Source organism: Peromyscus eremicus, chromosome 1, assembly GCF_949786415.1.
Source record: "Peromyscus eremicus chromosome 1, PerEre_H2_v1, whole genome shotgun sequence".
NCBI lineage: Eukaryota > Metazoa > Chordata > Mammalia > Rodentia > Cricetidae > Peromyscus > Peromyscus eremicus.
Window position 1 is genome coordinate 129,866,221 of NC_081416.1, and position 22,106 is coordinate 129,888,326.

The following is a 22,106-nucleotide window of genomic DNA, read 5'->3' on the forward strand; positions in this document are numbered from 1 at the left end:
CCCAGGCTGGCCTTGAACTCACAGAGATCCGCCTGGCTCTGCCTCCCGAGTGCTGGGATTAAAGGCATGCGCCACCACCACCCGGCTTTTTGTTTGTTTGTTTGTTTGTTTGTTTGTTTAGTATCTCTTTGTTAATGTACTAGAGGCTGAAGTCATAGGCAGGGTGCTAAGCCCTGTGTTGAGCCCAGCAAAAAGGAGGGTTACTTTTAAAGTATGTTAGCTGTTTGTTTGTTTTTAATTGAAGTTGGACTCTTGTGGTATATTAGTTGAAGATGTGTTACATTGATTTGTGCTGTGGAGTATTTAATGATGCAAAGATGCGCTGCATTCTTTTGTGATGCATTTGTTTAACTCTGTAAAGCTGTGTTACTTTGCCTGCCTAATACACCTGATGGTCTAATAAAGAGCTGGATGGACAATAACTAGGCAGGAGAAAGGTTAGGCAGGGCTGGCAGAGAGAATAAATAGGAGAAATCTAGGCTCAAGAGAGAAGAGAGAGGAGTGAGAAAAGGAAGAGGACGCCAGGATTGGCCACGCAGCCACACAACCAGCCATGGAGTAAAAAGGGAAGAAGGACATATAGAATAAAGAAAAGTTAAAAACCCCTGAGGCAAAATGTAGTTAAAGAGAAACAGGATAGTTTAAGTTAGAAAAGCTGGCTTGAAACAAGCCAAGCTAAGGCCGGGCATTTATAAGTAAGAATAAGTCTCTGTGTATCTATTTGGGAGCTGGGTGGCAGGCCTCTAAAGAGTGAAAAATTAAATTTAAAAACCTATACTCTTTTTCCACATCATTTTCAAAAACAAATTCAAAATGGATCACAGATAAAAGGATAAGAGACAAGCTTATAAAGCTCATAGCATGGAAAATAGAAAAATGTCTTGACAACCTTGAGTTGATGAGGAGTTCATAGATTCAGCAACAAAGGCACGACTAATTGGCAACTTGGACTTCATCGGAATTTCTAAATTTTTTCCTTCAAAAGACTTTATTAAGAAAAACAAAAGGCCAAGCCATAGACTGTCAACAGAAATGTTTACAAATCACATTTCTCATAAAAAGGCTTACTGAGAACCAGAATAAAGAGCTCTTACAATTCAATAAAAATAAAACAAATATCCTCATTAAAATTGCGCAAAGGTTGAACAAACCTTTCTTTAAAGAAGACATTCACATGACTATCGATGAAAATCAGCTAACGTCACTCACCATTAGGGAAGTAGAAGTTAAAACCACAGCAAAATGCCACTCTGGGCTAGACTCAAAAGGACAAGGGATAGTGAGTGACGACAAGGACATGCAGAAATCGGAACCCTCACTGTGGTTAACGGAAGTGTACAAAGGAGCAGCCAGACTGCTCAGCCATTTGGCAGTTCCTTTAGAAGATAGACATAAACTCGCCAAATGACCCAGCAATCGTACTCCCAGGAGCCTACCCAAAAGGAAGGAAGACACTTCTGTGCAAACAAGTAAGAGAATGTGTATAGCCGCCCTATTCATAGTAGTAAAACCTGGAAACCATCCAACTGACAGGTGCTGTGGGATGTTCTGTATGGCAAATGTGTTGCTCTGATTGGTTGGTAAATAAAACACTGATTGGCCAGTAGTCAGGCAGGAGGAAGTATAGGCAGGACAAGGAGGAGAATAAAGCTGGGAAGTGGAAGGCTGAGTCAGAGAGACACTGCCAGCCACCACGATGACAAACAGCATGTGAAGATGCCACATGGTACAAGCCATGTGGCAAGGTATAGATTACTGGAAATGGATTAATTTAAGCTATAAGAACAGTTAGCAAGAAGCCTGCCACGGCCATACAGTTTGTAAGCAATATAAGTCTCTGTGTTTACTTGGTCGGGTCTGAGCAGCTGTGGGACTGGCAGGTGAGAGAGATTTGCCCTGACCATGGGCCAGGCAGGAAAACTCTAGCTGCAGACAGGTTCACAAGCAAAGTACAGCGCATTCAGAAGGCAGAATCACGTGGCAATAAAAAGAAACACAATGCACACGAACCAGCTCCAAAGCACTTCACTAACAGAAAGCCTGGCTGCTCCAACACCTGGTCCATGCTAATTGGCAGAGGCAGGAAGCAGCTCAGCTTTTGCCTAGGGCTGGAATGGAGACAAATGGCAGCTGACACCACCCACGGAGGTGACAGGAATGTCCTAACACCGGGTTATGGTGATAATTACACAGCTCTTTAAATTCACTACAATTCCTGAATTTTACACTGACAGTAGGCAAATTTTATAGGATATAAACGTATACTGCAATAAAAATGTGCCTTAAAAGACACAATGAGACTATGTACAATAAGGCGAGTCCGTTTACAGCTATCTACTATATATTTTGCAAACAACTAGAGAGAAGCTTCATGGCTCCCAACACAAAGTGGCAGGTTACCCAGATTTGATCATAACACGTGCATACACATCTCAAATAATCATACTGCACCTCATCAATATGTAAAAGGATGTGTCAGTGTAGAAAGATACAATGAACGAATGTGAGCAGACTTCCACACCCTCCCTGCGGCACAAGGACAAGCATGTCCCACCTCCCTACCAGCCTGCCCATGCACATGCCCATGTCCATGAATGCATACACACATAGACAAATTCGTTAAACATCTTTAGAAATAAAATATTCTGACAAGTAAGTGTGAGAAGGAAGACACTAACCTGGCTGTGGTGAAATGTGGCGGTTTGTGAGGGAAGGCATCTCCCATAAAGCTTGGTGTGGAAAGCTTTCTCCACAGTGGGTAGATCCAGTTGTTGAGGGGTTACTAGATGATGAGGAACTTGGAAATAATTAATGGATCGACCCACTTATGGACTCACAGTAAGGTAACACCAGGAGGTGGGATTTAAATGGTGGAAGGAAGGCGTGGGATGGGTCCTCTGGAAGGCTCTATCTTGTCCCTGGCCTCGTCTATCTCTCTCCTTCCTCTTTCAGGCTGTCAAGCGTGAGGAGGTCACCATCACATGATGCTACACTCTGGCCACCATCCCCTCTCCACCCTCACAATCTGATTCATTGCTGGCTAAAGTGATGGAGCCAGGTGACCTCGAACCGGTGAGCCAAAACAAACCTTTCTTCCTTCAAGGCAATTTCACTGGTGTTCTGCCACAATGGAAGAACGTAACTGGCGTCCCTTTCCCCACCCCTTAACTCAGGGATGGGACAGTTTTATCACCAATCCCGATGTTGATACCTACACCACAGGCTCCAACCTGTGACAAGAAGGTGCTCCACGTCCCCCAACGCATAGCCCTGTCTAACCGTCAGAAATCATCAGTAACTGAGAGTACCCCACAGATGGCTTGGCCATTCTCCTTCAAGTGCCCGGATGATGACAGACAGAAGGACAAAGGTAACAGAATCCACAGGAGGCTTCGGAGAACCCGGGGTCGGAGGAGATAGTGGGTGTTCGCGTGCTCTGATCCCAGAAGAGAAAACAGACATGGGTGGAAATTTGACCCACACTGATTTCTTTGTTTTGAACACTATACTACGATCACAGAAGAGACAGGTATTAAGGAAGGCATCTGGAGGGCAAAGGACCTTTCTACACTGACCCTGAGGACCTTTCTGCACTGACCCTGAAATGCTTCCGTAAACCTCTCTCAAAAACTTGTGGAGAAAAAGAAACAAAATTACTCTAGCTGGGTTTTCTAAAGGCTAATCAAACCTTCAAATGTGTCAAACAAAATCCATCCTGTAGCCGGTCGGTGGTGGCGCATGCCTTTAATCCCAGCACTCAGGAGGCAGAGCCAGGCAGATCTCTGTGAGTCTGAGGCCAGCCTGGGCTACCAAGTGAGTTCCAGAAAAGGTGCAAAGCTACACAGAGAAACCCTGTCTCGAAAAACCAAAAAAAAAAAAAAAAAATCCATCCTGTAAAACGATGACCAATTGTTCCAGAACGCCATTACAAACACAAGCAGAGGAAATGAGATGCCTGCACTAAACTAAGTCTCTGCTCATGTCAGGATAGAAAGACCAAGGAATATTGGGAGGAACTGGCAGTGGTCTCGGCCACTCTATCTATTCTACAGTACGGCAAGAGACAGGATCAGAAATCATTCAAGATGGAGAGGACCGGGCTTGGGTGACAGCTCTGTAAGGAAGACTACTTGCTGTGCAAGCATGAGGACCTGTGTTCAAATCCCCAGCAGCCACGTAAAAACCCAGGTATGTCCACCCCAGTAAAAAGAGGATGACCACTGGAGCCTGCAGCCCACCAGCCTACCTCCAGGGTCAGTGAGAATCCCTGCCTTAAGGGAATAAGGCAGAAACTGATGAAGCAGGACACCTAACGTGCTTCCTCTGGCCTCTGCAAGTGTGTGGAGGCACATACAAAACACACACACACACACACACACACACACACACACACACACGAAATTAATGAGACGAAAGCAAACACACAACAGGAAAGATTTTTTTTTTACTTATAAGTTACTAAAGTAAAAAAGAGAGAGAGAAACAATACATAAAATGTATCAGAAATTAAAAATGGAGATATTGATGCAGAAGTCAGCTCCCTGTAGGAGAAAGGCTCCATCCTGAAAACCACATTCTGCTCACAGAGGTGACAGTGGGATGGATGTTAGAGTTCCAAGAGAATGTTTGGGTTGGAAGAGGAAGGCCAAGCACTAAGGATGAGGGAGAGCCTACGAAAAATGTGAGACAGCCAATCAGAGCTGACTAGAGGCAGACAGAAGACACAAGGGCCAAGAGACAAGGAGACAGGAGAAGCAAGGAGATGTTGGTGGGCTGCTGGCTAGCTCTCATGAGCCTCCCTGGAATGCACGCTGGATAGGATCGCTCTTTTACATATCCTTGCTTCTAATGCAGCCAATTAAAACAGACTGAATTATTAATAAGGATGGCTTCTCACAAACCTGCTTCCATTTTGGGACAGAGACCCTAGACAGTTCCGTAGACAAGGATGTAACCAAGAACATCGTAGCTGCATCTTGGTGGCTACGCTAGAGTTAACGCTCTGTCGTGGTTAAGACTGCCAGCCGGTCATGTAAATGTCAAGATTTTTCAAAGAAACAAACAATCTAATTGACACCTAGCAAGACACCTGCAAGGTGAGAAGCAGTAACAGCATCCAGATCAACACCTAACAGCTCAAGTCAGAGGCAGGGAGCAGGGGCTTCAACCGCCCCTAGTTGGGTGGGCAGTATATAATGAATAGTACGTGACCATTGATATGGGTGGGCTAGGGGTACAGGCAGGGAGCGTGTGAGCCTTCCCTTAGCTTTGCTCATGACAGCCCAGAGAATTAACCAATGTAAACAGAGAACACTACAGCCCATGTCCAGTTTCTGCCATGACCCTCTAAAACCTCTATATGATGGAGTTCAGTGCCTTTCTCCTCCTTTGGAAACCCTTCTCGTTCTCCAGGGTTTCTCTCACTTTTCTTTAATCTCTTAATTCTCCTCATTTCCTCACTCTTCTATGCTTCCACTCTGCATATGTACACATTGTTGACCTCCACTGGTGTGACAATGATCTTTGATCATGGTGAGCATCTGGTATCTTATATCCTTGGATCATGTACAAACAGGCCATGAAATGTCTCAAATATCCTGCATCAACATCACTAGAGGTGCCACAGAAATTTAAAAGGTAAGAGAACATGCCAATAAATCTGAAAACAAATAAAAAGGAACCATCTCTGGGATGATACAACCTACCTACCAAAACTGACTCCAGAGGAAAGAGAAAGACTGAGATGTCCTATGAGCATTAAAACATTACATCAATATGCCGTGGAATAATCCTTTTGTACACCGTGAAGATTTGTCACTGTGATTGGTTTAATAAAGAAGCTGACTGGCCAACAGTGGAACAGGATAAAGGTAGGTGGAAAAGCCAAACTGAGAATGCTAGGAAGGAGAAGAGTAGAGTCTGGAGTAGCCAGTCAGACGCAGAGGGAGCAGACGATGAACGTGTCATGGTAATAAAGGTGCCGCCGCATGGCAGAATATAAATAAGGAATATGATTGAACTTAAAATGTAAGTAATAAGCCTGAGCTACTGGCTGAACATTTATAATTTATATTAAGCCTCCAAGTCAATTATTTGAGAAGCCGCTACTGGCTATCTGGGAACAGGGGGGTGGGAGAGAAACATCCAACTACCTATGGTGTACAAACATTCAGCAAGAATTTCCACATAAAACCTGAGAAAGCTTTTTTAAAAAAGGATTCTAAACATACAAAAGAACAGTGTCAAGCACAGCTTATTGATAACTGTCTTTTTGGGTCAGCTGTTAGCTAGCAGCAAAAGAGGCACAGCTCTTTTAAGAAATGGCTTCCTGGCTCAGTGCTAGCAGCAAAAACAGCATGGCTCTTTTGAGAGACCCTGCTACTGAACACTTGGATGGGGTTGGTGAGTAGTAGGTGGCAATGTGCTGCTCAATGGCAGCTTATGTTCAGAAGCTCCCCAGAGTTGGGGTGGTGAACATGGCTCTTCCAGTGCCTCCACCATGAAGCTGGACTCTTAAGGAGCCACAAAGGGCAGACCCAGTCACCAGGGCAGAGGCAGAGGTCCTAACCAAGCTGTTTAGCAGTTTAAAGACTCATGTGGTCAGAAAAAAGATAGTGATATATAGTAAAGATGGATTCAAACAGGAAAAAAATCATGTCTACATAATTTACAGTGTGTTTAAAAATATACAATAGACTTGGGTGAGAGAAGAGAAAGAGTATATATAGTCTTAGATTAAAAAATATAGTATTAAAATAATAAAGTCCTTTAAAAAGGAATAGAGTTAAAGAAAATATAAAAACCCACATAAAGATGGAAAATACACAGAGAGTCTGAATACTGTATGTTATTGTGTTATCTTTGAATTGACAGCTGAGGAAAAATCAACATTTGATTATAAATGTTGCCAGATTAATCCAACCTATATATTTTTTAAAAATGCCTTGACTTGAAAATTTAAGTCAAAAGATATGTTACTTTGGGGGAGAGATTTTGCTTTTATTTCCACAGGAAATGAGAGGCTGTGGATTCGTTCTGGGTTAAAGAAAATCAGGTTTGATCAAGGAAGACCCCCTGAAATCCTGACTACAGACATAAAAAAATAAACCTAGAAGAACTACAAGACATGTGTTGCATATTTTACCTGCTCAAACACATAACAAAAATTCATCTTTGGCTGACTTGTGTACAATGCACAATCTATACCTGTACCAATACAGATATGTATGTTACCTTAAAAGTTCATATATTTTCAGAGCAAAGGGACAGACACCAATGAAAATGATGACCCAGGTGATCCAGCATCCAGAACAACTTCAAGGCTACTGACTGAGATGATCCAGTACTCCAGCCAAGACTTAACAATTATTTTAAATTTTCTCAGGGTCCCCCAAAGGTTACCAACACCCTCAATCAACAGGAAGTAGTCCAGAAAACTATGCTCACATTCTCAAAAAATGGGCTATATGTATTTGTTATCATTTAAGGGGGGTTGGTTACAAATTATTATTGGTAATGGTCAGGAAAAAAACTGAACAAAAGAGATTAGATTCAGGAATCTCATTCTGAAAAGAAAAGGGGGGGTATAGAAATGATAGGATAGGCCGAGCGGTGGTGGCACATGCCTTTAATCCCAGCACTCGGGAGGCAGAGCCAGGAAGATCTCTGTGAGTTCGAGGCCAGCCTGGGCTACCAAGTGAGTTCCAGGAAAGGCACAAAGCTACACAGAGAAACCCTGTCTCGAAAAACCGGGGAAAAAAAAAAAGAAATGATAGGATAAAAAGGCAGATAAATGAATCCACTTTTATCCAAAAAGCAACTATTAATCTTAAATATTTTACATTGGTATGGCTTTTGGTTTATTGATACAAATTTAAAGTTATTTCTGTTATACTGTATGTATATTTCTACTCTTATTTAAGGTATTGTGTTATTCAGCTCATTTAAAAATGTAATATATAATTAAGAAATACAGATTAATAGTCATCTATAATAGTCAAACATAGTCATGTTAGATATGTTTTCAAGGTCATAAACAGATACATTTAGATAGATAGGTGGTCTTCAAACACTTCAAAGACTTATAGACTATGGCATTTAATATGTTTAATAACCTAAGACTTTCCATGGCAGTGAGACATGTCTGCTCTTGGCAGCACCAATCTACTTCAGAGAAGATGATGGGCATCGAAGAAACTGCATATGGAGTTTAGGTTTTTTAAGGCAAAAGCTAGGGCAAAGAAACTGCACTAGCCTCAATTGGACCAGCAGGAGACAAGAAAAGTGACTGCTGAACTTTGCCAAGACAAGTTAGGACAGTCCTTCAAAATTCTCTGCTTCACAGAGAAGTCTGTCAGATATTCTAGTTGGATGCCCCAACATTGCAGAGGAACCTAGGGTGACTGTCCACAGCCTGATGTCCCTGTCATTAAGTAACATTTCACCCTCTGGGGTCTTTGATGGAGTTAAAGACTAAATAGTTAAACTTATAGATTTCTTTAGTTATGATAGAAAGCAAATTAGGTATAAAACTTTAGACATACCAAGATAGGGTAGATAATTAAGTAGTTTCTATAAATTTGCCAAATAAAAATAGACTGAATATTGTAACTGTGACTCTTACTTAATAACTGTTTTTGTTATGTATAATTTTACTATGTTAAAATTAAAACCTTCTTTTCTAGTTAGACAAAAGGGGAGAAATGCTTTTGTACACTGTGAAGATTTGTCACTGTGATTGGTTTAATAAAGAAGCTGAATAGCCAATAGCTAAACAGGATAAAGTTAGGCAGGAAAGCCAAGCTGAGAATGCTGGGAAAGAGAAGGGTAGAGTCAGGAGTCACCAGCCAGATGCAGAGGGAGCAGGAGATGAACGTGCTATGCTAATAAAGGAACCACCATATGGCAGAGTGTAAAATAAGGAATATGGGTGAACTTAAAATGTAAGAGCTAGTTAGTAGTAAGTCTGAGCTGTTGGCTAAGCATTTATAATTTATATTAAGCCTCAGAGTCAAATATTTGGAATGCGGGTCTCGGGTATTTGGGAACAGTCGAGCAGGAGAGAAATGTCCAACTACATCAATAGCTTAAAATTCTCCAGCACCTAACATACCAGGCTCAGGTGATTTTAGAGACATGTTCTACCAAACTTGCAAGAAACACCTCCTTGCAAGAAAATGAGGGAACATTCTCCAAAAACTATGTACAGTGTAACATTCCAAGGAATTTAAAAAAAAGAAAAGAAAAAGAAAAAGAAAGCCAAGAACAGGGGGAAAAATTGGATAAATCATTTGAATATCAAAGAAAAACATACAATGAATGTTAACACATCACATTCAACAACAGGGTAGACAAAGTTAATTTAGGTCACCACAGATGGCTGGATCATACAGGCACCAACTTCCTGTGAAAGAAAGGCATGATCAGCTGGGTACCTGTGACGAAATGATGAAGACACAGTGCAGCACTGTAAACAATCAGAAGTCTTCACTTCCAAGAGCATGGGCAGTCCTGAGACCAAAGGGGAATCAAGATGGAGCCAACAGGCTGTCTGCAACAACAATGTCCAAACCCAACAATGGGAAAAGGACTTACTTAAAGCAGATATGTGTGACGTCTTGGAATGCCTGAATCAGAATTCACCAGTAGCCCACCAAGAAAGGACGGGAGCCAGCACCCAGAAAGTAACAGAAGAAACTGTATCTACTTCAGACAAGAGGCTTGTCTGTACGGAAAAGTTCAAAGGTCAGTATTTCTACATGACAACGGCCATGACCACCCTGCCCAGCTGTTACTGAGAATCAAGATATCCAAGATGTGACAAAGAGAGCTCTGGTGTGGACTGACAGATACAAAATAACCAAATGTAGAGTAGGTAGCAGTCAACTAGATGGGTGCCAATCATCCACACATTGTTGCCCTGAAAATCCTGGGAGGAAATACACTGAGGATGGCAGCTGCTCTGTGCAATATTAAGAGGAATGGCTGGGCCGGGCGGTGGTGGCGCACGCCTTTAATCCCAGCACTCAGGAGGCAGAGCCAGGCGGATCTCTGTGAGTTCGAGGCCAGCCTGGGCTACCAAGTGAGTCCCAGGAAAGGCACAAAGCTACACAGAGAAACCCTGTCTCAAAAAACCAAAAAAAAAAAAAAAAAAAGAGGAATGGCTGGAAAAAAAACAAATTTAGATCAAGTGGGCACATTTGCCAATCAAAGAGCCTGAGAGCAGATGATGAGACACTAGGGATACTCCTGAACTAGAGACTCAAAACAGAAATGGCTAAGCAGGCTGGTATTTGCTAAGTGTTAGTATAATCTTTCTGTTATAATTATGCTATTGGGTCTGTTCTGGGGCCATCTACAAGATAAAGACAAAAGCCTTGGAGCTCAGGGCAGTTAAACAGCTATTAAGGTGGCACTCTAAATGCTCCTGAATTCCACTAACAGTTTTAATTAAATTGTTTTGTTTTCATAGGAAATGTTTCCAATGCAGTCTCTAGAACCCGGGTCCATGAAAGGTTTCTGTAAGAATGGCATAGAAAATACTTTAGCCTTTGGAGATCAGGTTTCAGCTGCAGCTCCTGGACTCTGCAGTTACAGTGCAAAAGAAGTCATCCGAGTATGGCTGTGTACCAATAAAACTTTATTCAAAAAAAAAAAAAAAGAAAGAAAGTGATGGCCCCAGAAGTCCAGACGATGGCATAAGGGACTCTTGCTTCACAAGGCTAAATACTGGCACGAGACCGACAGTCAACAAGTACTGTAAGTGAAAGTTGAAAAGAACTTTGAAGAGAGAGTTTAAAAAAAAAAAGAAAGAAAGAAATGCATATGGAATCCCTATAGCCAAGTGAAGATTTCTCAAGTTTTCCGGTAAAAATGATCAATAACCTGAAAGAAGATACAAACAAGCAAATAAACGCAACCTAGGATCTGGAAAGGAAAGTCAGCAACATTAGAAAAGGGCAGTAAAATACATAAGAAAATCAGCAATAAGGATGAAAAAGACACAATATGGCAGACAATTCTATAAGGAAGTTAAGATTTAGGGAAAAATAGAAGTGTTTGAAAAGAAAAAGCTCAATGAATCAAATGAAAAACACAATGAAGCCAGGCATGGAGGTGCACACCTCTAATCCCAGCACTTGGGAGGCAGAGGCAGGAGGATCTCTGTGAGTTTGAGGCCAACCTGATCTACAAAGTGAGTTATAGGACAGCCAGAGATACACAGAGAAACACTGTCTCTGGAGAGTGAGGAACATACACAGAGAGAGAGAGAGAGAGACAGACAGACAGAGACAGAGAGAAGCATCAGTAACAGACTTGAGCAAGCAGGAAAAAGATCAAGCCTAGAGGTCAAGGCAGACGAACACACACTTCATTTAAACATCAATAAATTAAACTAGCCAAACAAGTGAGCACTGTGCTGTTGAGATAGATCAATGGGTAAAGGCCCTTGCCAAAAGCCTGAAGACCTGACTTAAATTCCCAGGACCCACCTAAGAACTGATTCCCACCCGTTGACCTTTGACCTCCACATATCCATCATGGCATATGCATACCATGGCACTTGTGTGACTCCCTCTCAGACAATAGTAGGTAAAATATAATTTTTTAAAAGGCCCCTACCAATAGGTATGACCACAACATCCAAATATTCTGGGATGTGATCAAGGGACCACACTTAAGAACACAGAGATAGAAGGAGCTTACAGAAACACTAAAGGTATGGAGAATCTAGTCAATGAAATTATAGCAGAAAATTGCCCAAACATAGAGAAATACATATCCAAACACAAGAGGTATTCAGAACTCTAAAGAAACACAACCTGAGAAAAAATCTCCCCCAGCATATAGTCATGGTGTCAAACTCCAAAACAAGAAAGCAAGACTGAAAACTCTTCAGTAGAAATGCCAACTTACCTACAAAGGAAGAAATGTCCAGATAATATCAGGTCTGTTGTCACAATACTAGAAGCCAGGGAAGCAAGGAATGATATATTTCAAGAACTGAAAATAAATAAATAAATAACTGCCAATTAAGATTGCTAAAGCCAGCAAAACTATCTTTAAAAGTCGATGGAATAATAAGGACATTCTGAGACAAACCCACACCAAGGTAGTTGATGGCCACCCAACAGCATCATAGAAAACATAAAGAAAAAAATTCACCATCACAAGAACAAAGGAAAGAATAAACTTCATGAGAGGAATAGATCAACAAAGGAGCAAGCACTAGGAAGGAATCTATCATGTCCACCACAAACTAGCAAACTCCTAATACAAATAAGGAAAAAAGGAAAAACAAACAATAATCCAACCAACAGAAGTACAGAAATCAATAAACACTGCTATTAATTGTAGTCAGAAGTTTCTCCGGTCCCACCTGGCCTGAGGTCCCACAGCCACTTATAAAATAACCACTCAGAGGCTTAATATTATTTATAACTGTTCAGCCATTAGCTCAGGCTTATTACTGACTAGCTCTTACACTTAAATCAACCCATAATTCTTATCTATGTTTAGTCACATGGCTTGGTACCTTTTCTCAATTCTGCCTTGTCATCTTGCTTCCTCTGTGTCTGCCTGGTGACTCCTGACTCAGCCTTCCTCTTCCCAGAATTCTCCTAGTCTGCTCACCCCACCTATACTTCCTGCCTGGCTACTGGCCAATCAGTGTTTTATTAAACCAGTGTATAAGATCATTATCCCACAGCATTTCCCCTTTTCTGTCTAATCAAAAAGGAAGGTTTTAACTTTAACATAGTAAAATTACATATAACAAAACAGTTATCAAGCAAGAATTATAGTTATAATATCTAGTCTATTTGTATTTGGCAAAATTAAAGAAAATATTCGCCGGGCGGTGGTGGCACACTCCTTTAATCCCAGCACTTGGGAGGCAGAGGCAGGCGGATCTCTGTGAGTTCGAGGCCAGCCTGGTCTACAGAGTGAGTTCCAGGAAAGGCGCAAAGCTACACAGAAAAACCCTGTCTCGAAAAACAAAAAAAAAAAGAAAAAAAAAAAAGAAAATATTCTATCATCTATCTTATAATTGTGAGTCTAAAGTTTCATATCTAGTCTTCAACTCCATCAAAGACCCCAGTAGGATATAAATATTCGCTAAGTAAACAGGAAGTGCATTGCAAGCAACTTCCATAATTCTAGACATGACAGAGACATCTGGCTGCCTGGATAGTCATCCAAAGTTCCTCTGTAATGCTGAGGCATCCATCTTCAGCCTACAGGCCTAGAGTCTCTGGCAGACTTTTTAGTGAAACAGGAAATTTGAAGTATTGTCTCGCCTATTGGCAAAGTTCATCAGTTGCTTCTCTCTGTGTCCTGCAGAATGTCTGGAAGTTTCTTCTGTGAAGCAGGAACCTGAAGAACCATCTCGCCTTGCAAAGTTCAGTGGTCACCTTCCTATGGGTCCTGCATGTCCAATTTATATAACATATTATCAAGCAGTCCAGGCAAGAGCAGTTTCTTGCCTAAATGGCTAATTTTTACCAAGAAGAGAGCAAAATCTATATGGAGTTTCTTTGACGCCCATCATCTTTTCTAAGTAGATTGGTTCTGCCAGGAGCAGGCATGTATCAGTGTCCAGAAAAGTCTAAGGCTTTTTTAGGATTTATTTATTATTATGTATACAATGTTCTGTCTGCATATATTCCTATACCCCAGAAGAGGGCACCACATCTCATTACAGATGGTTGTGAGCTATTGTGTGATTGCTGGGAATTGAACTCAGGACCTCTGGAAGAGCTGCCAGTGCTCTTAACTTCTGAGCCATCTCTCCAGCCCCAAGTCTAAGTTTTTAAAACATTTTAAATGCCATATTCTGTAGGTCTTTGAAGTGTTTGAAGATTACCCACCTAATTGAAATATATCTGTGTATACATAGAAAACTTAACTATTTTTGATTATCCTAGATGACTATTAATCTGTATTTCTTAATTATATATTACAATTTTAAATAAGCTACATAAACATAATACCTTAAGAGCAGAAATATACATGCAGTATAACAAAATTAACTTTAAATTTGTAATAAACTAAAATCTATAGCAATGTAAAACATTTTCAACAAGTTGTTGCTCTTTAAAAGTAGATTCCACTCGGGAGGCAGAGCCAGGCGGATCTCTGTGAGTTCGAGGCCAGCCTGGGCTACCAAGTGAGTTCCAGGAAAGGCGCAAAGCTACACAGAGAAACCCTGTCTTGAAAAAAGAAGAAAAAAAAAACAAAAAACAAAAAAGTAGATTCAATAATCTATCCTTTTATCCTATCATATCTCTATCCCCTTTTCTTTTTTAGAAAGAGATTACATTTATAAACAACCCCCTTTAAATAAAAATAAACATTTATAAACAGTAGCTTCTCATACTACTTCCTGTTGGTTGAGGGCACTGGAAATCTTATGGGGATCCTGAGAAAATTAAGATTATAGTCAAGTCCTGACTGGAATAGTCTGTGAGGCTGCATTGTCTGAGCCAGTTGCCTTGAAGCTGTTTTGGATGTTGGAACATCTGGAGACCTCTCAGAGAGGTCTTCCTTAATCAAACCATATTAGCTTGGAAGCAACCCATAAGTTCTCATCTTCTATGGAAACAAAAGTAGAACCTCTTTTCCAAAGCAACATATCCTTAGACACAAATTTTGAAGTCAAGATACCTTTAAAACATATATATTGGCTTAACTCAGCAGTCTTTACAATCAAATGTCTTTCTGTGGTTAAAAATCCCAAAGACAATATAATCCAGACTCTCTGTGTAATTTCTATCTTTACCTGGCTTATTTTTATATTACTTTTACTGTCTCTTTAAAGGCCTTATTTTATTTAAAACTATTTCTTTATATAACTGTCTATCCTCCTTTTCCTCTCTCTTCCACGCCTATGAGCATTTTTACACATAATGTAAACCATTTAGAGGTTTATTCCATCTGAATCTGTCTTTTTGTGAATCTATTGCTTTAAACCACAGCATCGCTAGGACTGAAATGGCAGCCTTGGCTGCTGGCTCCGCCTACCTCAGCTTCCCAACATGGTGGAGGTAATTCACTGCCAGCTCTGGGAGCCATGCTCTCCGCTGACTCTGGGAGGCAGTGGGTCTATGCCTTGTCAAGGAGCGTGTAGACCAGAAATTTTTTTTTTTTGTCTATACTAGCAAAAGCTAGTAAAGGACCTCTACAACCATGAGATCCAAAGAAAAAGATCCACCCATCTGTACTTTAAATAGAATGGCAATTCAAAACAAACAAACCAAAAAAAAAAAAAAAAAACTAAAAAGACAAAGCCACTCACATAAGCATCTTCTCTGGACTTAGCAGCCTCCAGCCCTTTTTTAAGAGATTCTTGGGAGGGCCCAGTATGGTGATGCACACCTTTAATCACAGCACGGAGGCAGGAGGCAGAGGCAGACAGATATCTGCGTTTGAGGCTAGCCTGGTCTACAGAATGAGTTCCAGAACAGCCAGGCTACACAGAGAAACCCTGCATCAAAAACACCTAAGTAAGTAAATAAATAAATAGATAGATGGATGGACGGACGGACGGACGGACGGACAGACAGACAGATGATAGATAGATAGATAGATAGATAGATAGATAGATAGATAGATAGATAGATAGATAGATAGACAGACAAAATATAGATGAGCTATTTGGTCAGGCCCCCTAGCTCAGATGCCCTCTGCTCAGGACTCTAACACTCCACAGGAACACCTAGAGGAAGGATGATGGCAGACAGTCTTGTTCCTAAAATGTCTTCTAGATGTATTAAGAAGCCTGGAGTTGGAGAAACCTGAGCTGGAGAATCACTCAGTAGGTAAGAGCGTTTGCTGCTCTTGCAGAGGACTGGACAGGAGTTCAGTTCCCAGCACCCATGTCAGAAGGCTCACAGCCACCTGTAACTCCAGCACCATGGTACTCAACACCCTCTTCTGACCCCCATAGGTGAGCACAGGTAAACACACATACATACACACAGGCACATACAATGGCACATAAATAAAAACAGAATGCATCTTTAAAATAAATTTGTTTATTATTTATTTTGCATCTTGACTGCAGTTTCCCCTCCCTCCTCTCCTCCCAGTCCCCTCCTCCTCTGCTCCCACCCCCCAATCCACTCTTCTTTCTATTCCTGTTTAGGAAAGGGCAGGTCTCCCATGAGTATCAACAAAACATCGAGTATCAAGTTATAGTAAGACTAAGCACCTCCCCATGTATTAAGGCTGGGCAATGAGACCCAGTATGAGGAGCAGGGTCCCAAAAGCCAGTAAAAGAGTTGGAGACAGCCCCTATTCCCACTGTTAGGAGTCCCACAAGAGGACCAAGCTACACAACTGTAACATATAGGCAGAGGGCCTAGGTCAGTCCCATGCAGGCTCCCTGGTTGTCAGTTCAGTCTCTGTGAGCCCCTGTGAACCCAGGTTAATTGACTGTGTGAGTTTTCTACGAATTGTTTAAAAAAAGAAACCTGTTACATATGCCAAGATCAGAAGGGAGAAAAATGAACAGGATAATGGAGGCTTTACGGAAATTCACCAACCTGAATTCCTCATTCAATAAAGACAAGCTCCTCTAACCCAACATTTACTAGCCAGTCAGTCCTGACCAGGACTCTAGTTATGACCTGGCTCTGCCAGGAGACCCAGAACTCCTAAAGACCTACAAGGACAGTTATTGAGGCTACACATGATTCTCTCAGAGTTAAGCTTGGCTATTTAGATTTTGGGGTTGTTTTTTTTTTTTTAACGGAGACAACAACATGTTTCAGGAAAGATGAATTATAAACACTTCCCCTTCATCTTAATAATTCTCCAGGCCCATTCATCTATCCGAAATTAATAAATCAGAAATATAACAACTTTGAAGAGGTATAAAGACTGGTTATAGTCACAGGGCCAGGACTGTCAAGAGGGAAGCTACTGAAATGGGCATGTGCCAAAGCACCTAGAACTGACCGCAGCTGACAGGCATGTGCCAAAGCACCTAGAACTGACCACAGCTGACATTCAACAAATGGGCAAAGCATGAGAATCTGGTCACATGACCGAGGAAGAGGGGAGGCTGAGGGGAAGGAGGGAGGAAAGGGCTTCATTCCATCCTGGGCAAGTAGAATGAGCGCGTACACACGCGCATGCATGTGCACACACACACACACACACACACACAATGTGAACACGGTTCAAAACAATAATCAGCCTCTTTATCTCCCAAGAACAACACTTCCCTCCAAAAAGAGCACATGCATGGTGGTTTTCTGGGAAACCTAATTGTCACTAAAACTGGTAATTTTCTGCCAGTGAGCTTGCTCAGAGTACATCCAACCACGCCTGATGGCCTGAGCTTGATCCGCAGAACCCATACTGTGAGAGGTGCGAACAGACCCCCACAAGTTGTGCTCTGACCTCCTCACCTGTGCCACCCCACCCCCACCCCCCGCCACCAAATAAATACATGTAACTTTTTAAAGTAATTTTTAAAATGAATAACTTTATAAGAAGCAAGTGGTGGTAATGGTGGAACCAGCTGGGGTCAGACGGTGATAGTCTTTAAAGGCTGAAGAAACTATTAGAGAAAGCAGCGACCTGAGAGGACGGACAGACACCTTCATCCCAATGGCTGCACGCCTACTGCTTGCCAAGGTCCTAGGAGGAAGTCGCTATTGTCTAACCTAACCGTGTTTTCGTGGCCAATTCCCTGTCTTGTCTTCTGAGGTAATGTCTGTAAGTCTTGGCATCGAGGGTGCTTCCTGAACACGCGTCAGCTGTTAGCAATAGTGTTTTTCCTGACAGCTAAACGTTAACATAAAGGGAAAGCATTAAGCTTCAGGCATGGACGCTGTTCTCTGTGGTAGGGCCGCACGGTTCTTCCTGGGGAACCAAGGAGAAGACTTCCAGAGGTATGAAAATGAAACCCATGCTTTGGGCTTATTTAAGTTTAATTAGCTGTGCTTCCCAATCCACACAAGTCCACAGAATGCTCATGCTGAGGGGCTCTACAGAGATGGACAGACATCCAAGGCGCCCCACCCCACCCTGCACCTCAGAGACCGTGCACCCCCACCCTCACCTTTCATTTTGATTGAATAAAATCCAACTGCCGCTCCATCCCTCCACAGAATCTTAGCTTGCTCCTCCGCAGGGTGAGGTAAGAAAAACATGTCATCGTCATCCAGATCTCTCTCCAGTCTTCCAAAAACAATGGTGTTGAGAACATAAAGGACAATCCTTTCCCCGAAGGACCGAACCTTAAAAGAGAGAAGAAAGAACCACCACCACTGAGACCAGACAAGAATGGCAGCATGTGGCGTGGCCAGGTGTGGCAGGATGCTCTTGATGGGGACGTGAATTGTGGGGTCTCAATACCACTGATTTATCACAGTGTAGTATGGAGTATCAGTGCCAGGGAACACTCGGGTCCACGGAGTGTGACCAGCTGAGGGTAACAGAACAGAAAGTTGCCTCTAAGGTGGCCAGGTCAGCCATTCCAAGAGATGACTGGCTGTGTCCTGAAATAAACCTAATCTGCCATTTTTATAGCAGTGACATCCTCACCCCAGGGGGGAGATCATCGCCACGGCGAAAGCCACTGATTTTCACAACTTATGACAGATTTCAAGCACATGCTGCCGTCCCAACCCCAGGGCATTACTAGGACCTGAGGCCCACCTTGAACTAAGCTATACACTAGAACCCTCCTGTCCCAAGCAGACTCATCCCTGTGGTCAAATTTAGGCCCCTCCGAGTTGCAGGCTTTCTCTTACACAAGCCAAAAATGATATCGTGTTCCTGTCTGTGATTGTGAGTACGAAAGGGCAAACGTGTGGCTGAAATCAGGGTCTCTCTTCTGGACTCAAAGCTACCTGACCATGTCTGGCTACACAGCCAGGCTATGATCTATTGATCCTGCCAACATCCGTCTAGGCGGCACAGGTAACTGATAAAATCGCTGTAAAGGGTGAAAGCAGCCAGCCACTCACACAATGACTGACTCACAGCCCTGGGTTTTATCCTACAACTTCGCTGCGTGACAGCCAATGCGGTGCATGTGTGGGCACGTGTGTGCACGTGGATCCACATTACCACCGGATCCACCACACCCCCGGAGCTGTGACTTCCGCCCACGTGTTGTCACCTGATTCTCATCTGCTGGGGAAGGCCCGGCTGACAGGTGCAGAAATTGAAGCTCAAAGAGGTTAAGTGAGTGCATGCCATCCGTTTTACCGTCTCATTCCAATGACACCCTGAGAGACAGCTGTGCTGGGGCTAGCTCAGAAACAGGCTGGAAGCACAGGCCAGGGCTCTTCATTCCAAACAGCACACACCCGCTCAAGCCCACACACCCTGATTCCCTTCTGCTTCCTCATCCATCAGGTTTTGGGAATGGGGGCATTCATTAAAAACATCACTGCATGGTCTTAACAGTCAATTTTACTTATTTACGTTGTATGTTACTATTCATACGGATGGTGCCTGTATATGATGGGGTGTGTGTGTGTGTGTGTGTGTGTGTGTGTGTGTGTGTGTGTGTGTGTTGGGGGTCAACATCAAGTATCATCATTCTTCAGGCACTGTCCACTTTAATGTTTGAGGCAGGGTCTCTCACTGAAACTGGAACGCACCAAACAGGCTAGGCTGGCTGGCCAGTGAGCCTCAGGGATCCCTCTGTCTCTGAGTCCCAGGCTCTGGTCTCCAAAGCATGTGCCACCATATCCAACTTTTTATGTGGGTTCTGCGGATTGAACTCAGGTCCTCATGCCTGCCTGGCATGCACTTTACCACATAAGCCATCTACCCAGCCTCCTAGTTTGAGGTTTAACACCAGATCCCAAAATGACTATCCTGCCCAACATCTTCACTATCATTGTGCTTAGAGGACCTCAGCCATTCATTCTTCTTTAAGATTCAGTTCAGGGGATAAGATCCCTTGAGTAAGCTCTAGAACACTTGTCTGTTGCTATTGTTGTGTATGTATGTGCCCTCTCTCTCTCTCTCTCTCTCTCTCTCTCTCTCTCTCTCTCTCTCTCTCTCTCTCTCTCTCACACACACACACACACACACACACACACACACACAGATACACATGCATGTGGACACACACGCACATGCATGCTAGCACACGATGTACATGTGTAGACACATGGTCCACGTGTGGAGGTCACAGGACAGCTCCATAGACTCAGTCCTCTCCTTCCACCATACAAGGGTCTAAGGACTCAAACTCAGATCAGCAGGCTCACAGCAAGCACTTTTTCCCACAGAACCGTCTTCACTGGCCCACAGCCTTTAAAATGCTGACTAATAATAAGGCAGCTCACCCTAGCATCCACATAAAGTGTCCAGTGTCCACAGACTTCTTCGTGAGTGCAGGATGTAAAGCACGTCCCCTTCACCGGGGGCCAGCTCTTAGAAGAGGAAAAGATGTGCGGGTCTGACCACTTCCCTTTCTATCTGACAGTGGCAGCCAGATTGGAGGCTGAGCTTTAAGAACGAGCTGGTCTCCAGAGCTAATGGGGACCATCTGGGAGGCGGCATTTCTCAACCTATGAAGCCAGAGGAGAAGCAGGCTGCACGTGGCAGAAAGGAAACATCCAATCAAACCCTGGCAGGAGAAGAAGGAGGAAAAGGGAGTGGGCTTAATTTGTCCAATTCCATTACAGGAAGAAAAAAATGTGGGACATGCCATCTTGACTTAGAAGCATTTCCAAAAACATAACACTAAGATCCATTTCTAAGCCATCATTGGGACCACTAATTGCATTAACAGAGACAGCATTCAAGGAGATTTTTCTAGTAATGTGTGAAAAAATAAGTGGCTAAGAAACAAAACCTGATTTCAAAAAAAAGTTTAGACAAAGTCTTAAAAACAACAGAAGGAAATACTCATGTATGGAAGAAGGACATGGGGGAGGACATGGAGGGAGGACGTGGGGGAGGACATGGAGGAGGACATGGGGGAGGATATGGGGGGAGGACATGGAGTAGACATGGGGGGAGGACATGGGGAAGGACATGGGGGGAGGACATGGGGGAGGACATGGGGAAGGACATGGGGGAGGACATGGGGGAGGACATGGGGGTGGACATGGGAGAGGACATGGGGGTGGACATGGGGGGAGGACATGGGAGAGGACATGGGGAAGGACATGGGGGAGGACATGGGGGTGGACATGGGGGGAGGACATGGGAGAGGACATGGGGGAGGACATGGGGGAGGACATGGGGGTGGACATGGGGGGAGGACATGGGGGGAGGACATGGGGAGAGGACATGGGGGAGGACATGGGGGAGGACATGGGGAAGGACATGGGGGGGAGGACATGGGGAAGGACATGGGGGGGAGGACATGGGGGAGGACATGGGAGAGGACATGAAGAAGGACATGGGGGAGGACATGGGGGAGGACATGGAGGGAGGACATGGGAGAGGACATGGAGAAGGACATGGGGGAGGACATGGAGGGAGGACATGGGAGAGGACATGGAGAAGGACATGGGGGAGGACATGGGAGAGGACATGGAGAAGGACATGGGGGAGGACATGGGGGTGGACATGGGGGGAGGACATGGGGAGAGGACATGGGGGAGGACATGGGGGAGGACATGGGGGGAGGACATGGGGAAGGACATGGGGGGAGGACATGGGGGGGAGGACATGGGGGAGGACATGGGGAGAGGACATGGGGGGAGGACATGGGGGGGAGGACATGGGGGAGGACATGGGGAGAGGACATGGGGGGAGGACATGGGGAAGGACATGGGGGGAAGACATGGGGAGGACATGGAGGGAAGACATGGGGAGGACATGGAGGGAAGACATGGGGAGGACATGGAGGGAAGACATGGGGAGGACATGGAGGGAAGACATGGGGAGGACATGGAGGGAAGACATGGGGGAGGACATGGAGGGAAGACATGGGGAGGACATGGAGGGAGGACATGGGGGAGGACATGGAGGGAAGACATGGGGAGGACATGGAGGGAAGACATGGGGAGGACATGGAGGGAAGACATGGGGAGGACATGGAGGGAAGACATGGGGAGGACATGAGGAGGACATGGGGGAGGACATGGGGGAGGACATGGAGGGAGGACATGGGGGAGGAC

At 43.8% G+C, this 22,106-nt stretch overlaps 1 protein-coding gene across 1 annotated transcript in view; it reads right to left on the reverse strand.

The window, feature by feature from the left end:
* LOC131917542 (protein FAM169B-like) overlaps nucleotides 1-22,106 on the reverse strand; it is a 39,415-nt gene that overhangs the window by 12,273 nt on the left and 5,036 nt on the right. The window contains exon 3 of the mRNA XM_059271470.1: nucleotides 18,071-18,248. Coding sequence (XP_059127453.1) covers nucleotides 18,071-18,248 — 178 coding nt within the window. The remainder of the gene's footprint in view (nucleotides 1-18,070; nucleotides 18,249-22,106) is intronic.